At 33.2% G+C, this 11053-nt stretch overlaps 1 protein-coding gene and 1 long non-coding RNA gene across 2 annotated transcripts; both read right to left on the bottom strand.

Annotated features, from left to right (window-relative positions):
* Positions 1 to 768: 768 nt before the first annotated feature.
* LOC134245555 (uncharacterized) lies at positions 769 to 1775 on the bottom strand. The gene is made up of 3 exons (XR_009987454.1): positions 1616 to 1775; positions 1156 to 1277; positions 769 to 875 (listed from the first exon to the last, which is right to left on the bottom strand). It is a non-coding gene; the product is annotated as an uncharacterized LOC134245555 (long non-coding RNA).
* Positions 1776 to 6733: 4958 nt separating this feature from the next.
* Positions 6734 to 10774, bottom strand: LOC134245554 (neuronal acetylcholine receptor subunit alpha-6-like). Its single transcript, XM_062727833.1, has 2 exons — positions 10635 to 10774; positions 6734 to 8045 (listed from the first exon to the last, which is right to left on the bottom strand). The coding sequence occupies exon 2, from the start codon at positions 8035 to 8037 to the stop codon at positions 6892 to 6894; it is 1146 nt and encodes a 381-aa protein (XP_062583817.1). The 5' UTR covers positions 8038 to 8045; positions 10635 to 10774; the 3' UTR covers positions 6734 to 6891.
* Between the last annotated feature and the right edge of the window lie 279 nt (positions 10775 to 11053).

Here is an 11053-nt window from a genome sequence, read left to right as displayed (position 1 = left end):
GATTTATTATGAATAACTTGCATTACAGTATACAGGGTTAATTATTTTCGCCCCGTGTTATTTTTACCCTTTCACGTTTGGAAACAAATTTGCCCAGAAAGATTTGAGATTTAAAAATCTAAAGATTTAAATTCGCCCAGAAAGGTTTTAGTTAAAGATATCATACTATTTACTTTGAATTCGCCCCGTTTTGAATTCGCCCACCTCCGACGAGGGCAAAAGGGGCGAAAAAAAAATCGGGGGCGAAAATTTCCCTGTGTACAGTATAAGCTTTCCGAAATGACTTGTTTTCTTTGGATTATCGGTGATATCTATAATTTAATTTACCATAGTTTGCTGATTTCTTGCTAAAGATCCGAGAATCCAGATTAAGACCAGAGAGGGCAGCACTGATTTTGTCATCAAGGTTTTTGGGATTCTTGGCTCTTGTTGTGATTAGGTAGGTATCTCGAAGAGTTTGTTGGCGCATGATCACAAATCCGTCGACAGGATCATCATTTACGAACAAAATTGTCTGTGTATCTAGTTTTTCTGATAAAAAATGTTAAATTTTCTTAGTAAATGAATACAGTGATGTCTATTATGTGAATAAAAATTTGTATTTCTCTGGAGAAACAGATAATTTTATCTTCTTGGTAAGTGACATTGTTGACTAAAATATTCTCTCTGTGGATCATTCATTCATACACATGTAATTAATGTATTTTTTAATACTTCTTGGAATAGCTCATAAGTTATAAAAAGAAAACTTTCGTTGAAAACAAGGACCTTTTGTCGACATCCGAATGACTTCAAACTTCACTGCTTCGGTTGGAGACAAATCCAAATCCAAAGGAACAAACTTCAGTGCTGTGGTACGACATTCTTCTAAATTTCTAAAGTGGAAAATTCAATAAAGAAAAATCTTGTAAATTTTATCTTCTACATCTGTATACATTGATCCTCAATAAGAATATGCTATGTAAAATCTTAGCAAATTTATTTAAATTGGAAAACATTAATTAAAATGTTTAATCAATTCATATCAGTGAATTTATTATTTGTTTTTCGATCGGACTGATAACGTTTTTAATTGGGTGGTTATGTTTGCTATGTAATGTGGAACATATTTATAAGAAGATATGACTGTTATATAAACTGAAAAAAAAAACTTACGGAAACCAGCGATGACGTGTTTTTACCAAGCTCCCATCATGAAGAACCTCAAAATCCCAATAGGTGTTGTCTCTGACGTCCGCGCTACGTGTGTCCATAAACAGGTACCATCGACCTTTTATCTGATTACATAATTATTTATCCTTTTATGATAAAATATTTTAAATCAACATATGCCAAAAATATGCAATGGACAAAATTTGTTCTGTAAGCCAGAATAAATTAACTTTAATTTTAAATATTGGTTTCTTTAAAAGCAAAATTGTTTTTTTCACAATTTTAACTCATTACTCTCAGCCATGGACAACTAAACTTTGTGTATTTTTTTCCAGCCACATGTAAACATTGTAAACATTATTTTTCGACAATGAGTGGATGATAAATTTAAGGGAAAAAAAAGATTACATATATCTATTATTAAGTAAGAGGCGTGAGAATATTAAAACAATTTGTTAATTACCTTTCCATGATCCAGATGCTGTGGATTCAAAGATTCGCTTCTTTTATAACTACCAGAAATCTGAGAAGACAGTGTCCTTTGGCAGAGAGCAAAAAGAGAAGGGCAAAGATAGCAAATCTTTTGGAAAACATCTCCAGGCTGAAATCGACTCGGATCAAAAATGAAAGCAAGTCGGAATGTTCTTACAAGTGCCAGGAATGCATTTTTATATCTCACTTATTTCTATAAATTAGCTCAGCCTTTTCCTGAACTATCTAGATTATGCAATTAATGAAGATAAAGTATAATAGATAAAGTATATACAGCTGCATCGAAAATTTGGGTATTTAGCATAACAGAATCACCGATGTCCAGACGGTTGGTCAGCATTAAAGTCAAGGCCACACATGAAAGGTCAAGAGTTAAAATAATGGTATTATAAGATCTAACATACCTTTACTTGTTTAACGTTTATGAACAGGTAGATAAAACATTACTTCTATTCTCTCAAAACCATGTCAATGGTACATGAGGTACAGAAACATACAAAACATATGTACATATAATACAGTGGGTCAAGCAGAAGGTGATAACTAAGGAGAACAGACAATACTATAAATTTTAGAAATAGATAAACATAATTTCTTCAAAGAAACAGCCTCATTTTGGCACACGACTTAACAAGCTTGATAATATTTGGATTAGAACAAAATTTTTGGTTCAAATAACCTTTCTTCAATTTGTTTAAAGCACTGCAATCTAAAATATTCATCTCCTATCTGGTTACTACTGCATAAGCTACAACTTCTTTCATGCCATTCCATCTTCCTGTTTCAGTTGAAAGGTGGTGATTTATGGTTCTAAACTTATGATTACAGTGCTAAATATTTTTTGCTCTCAAAAGTGCTTTTAAAAATTCTATGATTAAATCTTTTTGAAGATTCTTGAACTTCGCTATTCCACTTTTGAATATGTGGATCTTTTAATTATAATCTTTATTTGACTGTAGCAGTCACGCATTCTACATTATGAAAATATTGCTCATACCATATCTCTGATAAACCACATTTATTCATTTCTTTTGTACAAATGAAATCCATTTCCCCTTTATCATATTGTTTACGTAGATCTACACAATTTGTTTTCTTTTCCATACACAAGTTTTGCCCAATATTCTATCATTCTTGAATAAATATTTAGGTGTATTTTCAGATGATAAAACAAAATTGACATCATGCAGTTAATATACAGAAGTATTATGCAGAATGTCCAATGTGAGGTAGTCTTGCATGCATATTACTCAGAGATTTGCTAGCTTGAGCGCGCCAGCAAAAAGCCAACCACGAACTGTGCTGACCATAATCTTTTATTAGTTAAGTATTTAAGAGAAATGCCACACCAGAATTTTATTTCATAGATCTTGAAGACACTTTTTTCATGGTGTTCCGATGTGGCCATTTGCAAAAGTGTAATACTCCATTAGAAACAACGCGCTAGCGCGAAGTAACAATGTTGTTCACAACACACCTTCGCACAACAACACGCTGTCACTCTATCACAACTTTACACAACACGCCGTCGCACTAACACAAAACATCACTATGGCAAGTCCTTTTACTATTTATTCGTGATATTAAAAAAATCTTTCAATAAGAGAGATATCTCTTTACCTACTTCTGTGAATAAAAGGATTACTTCCGGTAAGAGAGAAGTCGTTTTCAATGGAATTTAAATGAAAAAAAGAATTGTGGTCCCCCGCTTTCGGAGTCTTTGTGGGTGAGATGTTATTTTTATGACATATTGTGTCTGATATAAACACCCTATCATATGTCATTTATTCAGAAATTATCATTGAAGTTGATTTTTTTTAAAAATAAGATCAATCGTGAAGGTCAAGGTCAAGGGGTAAGAAATCATAGCATATACTCGGAATTATCTTGTCACAGGTAATGCACATGTCATATATGAAAGCCCTATCTCTTCTCAACATAAGGAACAAGATGTGTTTGTTAAACACTGATGACCCCGAATGGCAACATAACGAAGATTAAAATTTTCTTAAATGCAAATTAAATATATTATTACCAAAGTAGGGTTTTTCTCACAAGAAATACGTTTGTGGAATACAAAATCCCCAGCACCACCTAGTCGAGAACAAATTTTTGAAAGGTAGGTCAAACTCCAAGGTGAAAGGGTCTGAGTTGTTGGTTTCTTAAGAAAGGTCTTGTTACAAGTAATACATATGTGAAGGATGAAAACCCTAATCCTAACCGTTCAAAAGTTATGACCAAAGTTAAAAAATTTTAAAAGTAGGTCAACTCCAAAGTCAAGGTCAAAGGGTTAAAGTTCTTGATATCCAATGAAAGGACTTCTCACAAGGATTACATATATGAAATATAAAAGCCCTAGCCCTTACCATTCAAAAGTTATGGTCAAGGTTAAAGTTTTTTTCATAAGTAAGTAAATCTCCAAGGTCAAGGTCAAAAGGTTAAAGTTCTTGGTATCCAATGAAAGGTCTTGCCACAAAAAATATATATGTGAAATATGAAAGTCCTAGTATCTACCGTACAAAAGTTATGGCCAAAGTAAAAGTGGAATTTTTGTGTAAAAGTAAATCAAACTACAAGGTCAAGGTCAAAAGGTCAAATTTGGTGGTACCCAAAGAAAGGTCTTGTCACAAGGAATATACATGTAAAATTGTATAGTCATAGCTCCACTAAATCAAAAGTTATGGGCAAGGTTAAAGTTTTTGTGACGGACGGACAGACTGACGGACAGACGAATAAGATTTAATGTCCCCTCGCTTTCGCGAAAGAGGGGGACAATAAAGAAGATAGATATCTCTTTTCAATAAAGAGATATCTTTTTTTGCTTGGGAGATATCTCTTTTATACACTTTTGAAAGATATCTCTCTTTCACTTTAAGAAATATCTCTTAAGATAAACTAAGAGAGATATTTCTTTTACTTTAAGAGATTTCTCTTTGACTTCGAAAGGTATCTCCAAATGTAAAAGAGATATTTCTCTAGGTGAAAGAGATATCTCTTCAACGTTCAGAGATATCGCTTTTTACGAAAGAGATATCTGTTCGAGTGGAAGAGATTATCTCTCTAAGTATAAGAGATATATCTCTAAGTTTAAGAGATATCTCTCTAAGTTTAAAAGATATCTCTTTTTCAAAGAGATATCTATTAAAAATGAGAGATATCTCTTTAAGTAGGGAGATATCTCTAATTTTTAAGAGATATCTCTCTAAATTGAGAGATATCTCTGTAATTATAAGATAAATGTTATTTTCCGAATAAATAGCAAAAGTGCTTGCCATACATAACACTCAAACAATTTTACACAATCAAATTTTGTGTGATAGCGCGACCACGTGTTGTGTAAAGTTGCAAAAAAGTTTCTGTAATAAATTTTTCAACCCATAGTCTAATGATAGGTTGAAAAAAATTATTAATACAGAAACAAGTGTCTGTGATTCAAAGACCGATATAATCTCTTTATTACGCATTCTATAGGATTTTTTTCAGAGAGAAAAATTTTTTTGCAAATTATATGATTTGCTCTTAACAAATGCATGATGTTAATGTTTAATAAAATATATGTAAAGAAAGGCTGTATCTACATTTTAACTTTTTGAATAAAAAATTATGAAAATAAAACACATATTTATTATTTGTGAATATGTTTTAAATCAATGATAAAAGTTTTCTATTAGATAAATCGAGATGCTTTGATTTATATTTTAAAGAGTAGATTGAATTTGGAGAACATCGACGATTTACATTGTGTACATTCCGTACAACTGTTAATTGTTATGTGTGTCATGTAACTATATTGTTCTGTACTCATTTTCATTCTTGCTTTGAATAATCGCTTTTCTACGTAATTCGAATATGATCAAGTAGTTCACTAGCCATTCCATATACGAGTAAAACCATTTGTCTTCGTTTTTTAATTGAGGATCTCAGCGTCATTGTTTTAGCTCATTCACACAATTTACGAAAAATAATGTTTTTGATGAGTTTCTAGGACTTCACTGTTTTTCTAGTTAAAGAAGGTAACACAGAGCGACTTATAGAAGAAAACTATAACTACTCGGCCTTGGTGAAGTACAGGTATAATCTTTCAAAGACATTTTGCAACACTCTCTCTCTCTCTCTCTCTCTCTCTCTCTCTCTCTCTCTCTCTCTCTCTGTCATGTTGTAAATTTTGAATTTACCGGGTGGCAGTAAATACAAAATTTACAACATGACAACTTTGTCATGTTGTAAATTTTTGTCATGTTACTGCCACCCGGTAAATTCAAAATTTACAACATGACATCTCTCTCAGAAATGAGGAAATTAAGAAATACTAAAAAAATAAAGATATAACTATTTTATATAATTATATAAATTAATTATAAATACATGTATAATACAACTAAGGAATTTATAGCACAAACGGTGCAAAAGCGATGCAAGAACAAAGCAACGGTAACAAAACAAAATAAACCTTCACCCTACAAGAAAAATAAGTTGAAACATACCTACAAAAGAAACCAAGGAAGAATAGAGGCGAACAGGCCAAGAGCGAATCCCCGCTGTTAGAATATTTTCTTTTTAAATTGTGTAATTGTCATTGTCATCTTTAATACATTTGAATCCCTCATTTTATCGAAACTTATTGAAAATTCAATTGTTTTTCACTCAGTTATGTATTCAGGTAAAGCCCCGGATCCTGCATTTGCAAACTCGCCACATAGCAATGCAGTGGTGCGAAATGTTTTTAAAATGCTTCTTATATCTTGTGTCAGTGTGACTTAAACGATTTTTTTAATCATATCATTTTTCAAAAAATTTCTCTTTTCATATAGAATGGATTCAGACACCATTTTTAATATTCTTCTTTTTTATGAACTTTGAAAACTGAGAAATATGTTGCTTTTCTGTTTCAACGGGAAATTGTCTTTGCCTTCTACGCCCCTGTTCTTCAAAAGTAAAACAAAAGGAGCATAAAACACAATACACGTCACATTCAGCCGGTTTTTTGATTAAGAGACATACGCTTTATGATACATTACAAAATCATATTGTTCAATATACAATGAAAACTTCACAGTTTAGTTCATGCCGATTAATTTTATTCTTTTAAGGGGGGGGGGGGGGGGGGGGGACTGGGGGTATGGTTACGTATATCAAACCGTCAATTTACACTGAAGCAATTTTAATGTTGGTGACTTAATTACTTAAATAGCATTTTGTCTTTTCCAATAGAAAAACTATTAAACAATCACAAAAAGTGTTCTGTTTCTACGGATCCTGATTCAACATTGCCAGGAATACAATATTGGAAAGCACAATGATAATCATTGTAACTGCAAAGAATCCCTTTTCTAGATCGGTACCCAAATCCTTGTATTTAGCCCAGATAAGCAATCTCGGTAAGAACCCACGTGAGAGTTCCTTGTAACTTCGATTACGTAAATTGTAATTCACGTGACTGACAATCACAAATATCTGCACCAAACAGGCAATGGACAGATCCATTACCATCTTCATGGCTAAAATCGACAGGGTGGGTCCTGAAGATTCAGGGATTTGTTGAGTTACTATGGTTAGATATACAGCTATCGCCAGAAGCAGTGTCACGGAGTAGCCACACCGTTCACCGCAATCCCATGGCAACATAAACACGAATAGTTGAAGAACCTCCATGAAAAGGATAGGTAAAATCAGAAAAAGAACATAATATGCCGCGCGCCGCTTCATGGTAAACACTATCCTCGCCATTGTAATAGGTGAGGTCCCTTCTTTCTTAATGCTGCTCACAGTGATACTTGTATCTTTCACTTGCCAAAAGTTGTTTGTTTCAAAATGATCCATGTTAACTTTACTGCTGTTTGGTGTAAAGACAATTTCATTGTTGAAGAAGCCCCAGGCAGCTACTTCGATGGAACAGGTTTGTGTGTCGTACGGGAAAAAAGAAAAATCTGCACTACAGTCCGAGGTAAATATGTCCATTTTCATCATTAGTGCTGTTCCCGACGTATTAAACATGACTGAGTGTTTAAACATTTCTTGAAATACATCTCGACTATGGGGATTCATTTGAAGAACCTGCGGCGTCCAGACTTCTGTATCCAGGAAATACATGTATTTAATATCATGGTCATGGTTGTCAATACTTACAGACAACGCAGATAGCCAATTTTGTTTGATCCTCTCATCAACCCAACACAGCTCCAGAATACCACTTATTGTAAATTTCCCATCCTTATCGTCATAGTTAATTAGTCTAAAGGCAGTGAACTTCAGGTTTACAAATATCGGGTTCTGTTCAGGACTTAACTCCTTGGCGTAACCTGCAAGGATAGCTTTTCGAAGATCATGCCTGGACGATGAGACTAGAGCACACATTGCTGTTACAGTAATGATAATATTCACCAAAATATCCATGGTGTTGCCTGGAACAAAAACATAGATTATGTAATATCAACAGTTTGTTTGCTGACAAAATGAACTATGATAATAAATTAACCTTTCTTTATTTATCCAGCATCCTCACAATGTCAGTGGTCCCGAGTCAACATAATGCCCTGGCAAATTTCATTCAGTAGTTTGTTGGCTGACATTAGCTATGTCTTTCGGAAAATTAATAAATTTAGATTTGTTTCCTTTCCTTTCTACCTAGTTGCAAAACTGAGGCGTTACGGTTTTATAAATTTTAGAGTCAAAGACATGTATAAAATCATAACGCAACAGTTCTGCAGCTACTCTAAACTTAGCTGCAGAACTGTAGTGCTATGATCTTATATAGTATATTTGACTTTGACAACAACGCTACAGATCCCGTAATGCAAAAAGGTGCAATATCTTTTGCGCACTTTTAGGGAGAATTTCTCCATTTTCCAGCTTTGATCAATTAACTACCGTTCACTCCCTAATTCTAAACACATTTTTTTTACCAATCTGTGTATTTTATCCACCTCCTAACCATTTCAGTCGTCTCTACAGGCAACAAACTTACTTGAGGTGAATTTTCAGCAATCTAAAAGTCAATTCTAAACAAGTGCGTTTATCACTTGCAGAGACGACTATGAAGGGTTTGGAGGTGGATAAAAAAAATACAGATTGGTAAATGAATGTGTCATGAATACAGGAGCGAAAGATAGTAGGTTGATCAATGCTGGAAAGTGGAGAAATTCTCCGTAAAAGTGCGCAAAAAATCTTGCGCCGTATAGATTGCACCTTTTTTGCATTACGGTCGGGAACTGTAGTGTTATGATCAAAGACAAAAACATAAAACCATAACGCTACAGTTCTGCAGCTACTCTAAACAAATCACATTTATTAAGCCTTCTATGATATTTGAGGCGTCAACTGAATCCTTTCTGTTAACATTATCTCACTTTATATGAAAATTTTGATTTGAACAAGATGTGTTTGTGAAACACTATGCGCCCGGCGGCAACAGAGTTCAAAAAAGCTATTTTTAGCATATATATGTAGGTCACAGTCAAGGTAACAAGGTCATTGACCTTAGGGTAATTTGAAAGAGCATAATTTGTAGAGTATGTATACCAAATATGAGGTGTCTATCTCTCTTGGTTCAAATGTTATGGCGAAAGTTCAAAAAAGCTATTTTTAGCATATAGGTCACAAGGTCATCAACTTAGGTGTCATTTGAAAGAAAGAAAAGAGCGGAGTATGCATACCAAATATGAAGTCTCTATTTCCTATGATTCAAATATTATGGCGAAAGTTCGAAAAAGCTGTTTTAGCATATTGCTGAAAGTTAAGGTCATTGATATTGGTGTCATTTGAAAGAGCTTTATTATTGGAGCATGCATACCTAATATAAAGTTTATATCTCTCATGGTTCAAAAGTTATGGTTAAAGCGGACGACAGACAAACAGACAGAACAAAAACAATATACGCCCCGGATCTATCGATCCAGGCGCATAAAAAGAGAGAAGCAAGCTCTCAAACATTTCTGGACAATGTCTGCAGTACTGAAGGACCAAATTTTTCGGCAAGCGAGGTTCGTTTAATAAAGATTAAACACATCACATGGCATTTTAATGCACTTTTATTTAATGAATAAATTTGAGGCATTATTCCAAAATCATGACAAAAATTCCCGTATTCATGCAGTAATGTTTTTATTACTGAAAACAGGAATAATCCCGTTTTATAGTAATGCTTCCCCGAAAAGGGAACTAATATAATTCAATATCAATTACTTTATGCTCGTGTCGTTAAGTTGAAGACACATATTTTTTTTTTTTTTTTTTTTTTTTTGTTTGTTTGTTTGTTTTTGTTTTTTTGTATGTCCAAAGTATGTGAAAGCCAGAAAATATTTTTTAAAATTATTTGTGTTTATATGATTATATATATACATATCTGCAAATTTGTATACTTTAAAAATTCATGTTTAACTCTGCCAATGTGTAATTTACAGCTGATTTACATGTAGGGAGAGGGCGTTATAAGTCTTCAGAACTTGTGCCCAATCCCTTTGTAATTAAATGACAATAAAATATGTTCGAATCAATATTTATGATAACTTTAAAGTATTTGTTAAAAGTTTGATAGTTAATCTGGTAAGTTATTCAAAGACAAAAAATGCTAATTAGAATATTTCACCTGAGCTGTCATTAAGGCATACCCCACCTTTTTGCAAAAAAAGACATAAAATATGCATTGTAATTTAGAATATACATTTTTCACAGTTTTTGTTGAATAAGCCCCCCCCCCCCATTTCAACCTTCAATTAGCTCCCCCCTTTCAATTTGCTTCCGATTCCTATGAGTCATATAATCAACAGACAGACAAGCTATTGAAAAGTATTGCCAGATTTCAAATAATTATTATTGCAAATTTTGTTTAATAAATCACATTCAAGTACACAATTCAAGGAATTAAAAACAGCTACAAAAGAAGTTCAACGTTGAGTATTGTGTAAATAATGAATATTGTAAGCTGGATCTTTTGAATTTCTCAAGCGCATGTCTAATATCACTAGTTATCAACATCAGTTTGATATCCTTACCTTTTTCAAACGTGTCTTTCCTTAATCACTCTCAATAAACTTCTTCCATTGGATTTGAAAACCTTGAACCAACTGCATTTACAATATTGAGTAAAATCTTGTGAATACTGTTCGAACTTAAGCTACATGTAAGCGCCCCAGGCAAGCTACGAAACCATTGGTTGTACCTTTGACCTCAAAATTAAACATTTGCAATTGAAGCAAGCACTTACATATATATGGGTGTATATACAGACAATGTCTACCACCTCCTCGATAAATAAAATTAGCAAGTGTACTCTCTAAAATTCTTAATTACTCTTCATTTGTCTAATATGATATTTAGAATTATAAATATAGCAATTTATTGTCCCTCGCTTTCGCGAAAGCGAGTGGACATTAAATTCATTCGTCTGTCAGTCTGTCCGTCTGACACAAAA

This window comes from Saccostrea cucullata, unplaced genomic scaffold, assembly GCF_032062105.1.
Source record: "Saccostrea cucullata isolate Sc308-1 unplaced genomic scaffold, CSIRO_AGI_Scuc_v1 ctg10391, whole genome shotgun sequence".
Classification (NCBI taxonomy): domain Eukaryota; kingdom Metazoa; phylum Mollusca; class Bivalvia; order Ostreida; family Ostreidae; genus Saccostrea; species Saccostrea cuccullata.
Note: the sequence above shows the minus strand (reverse complement) of the source record. Positions and strands in the feature narration are given on the sequence as shown.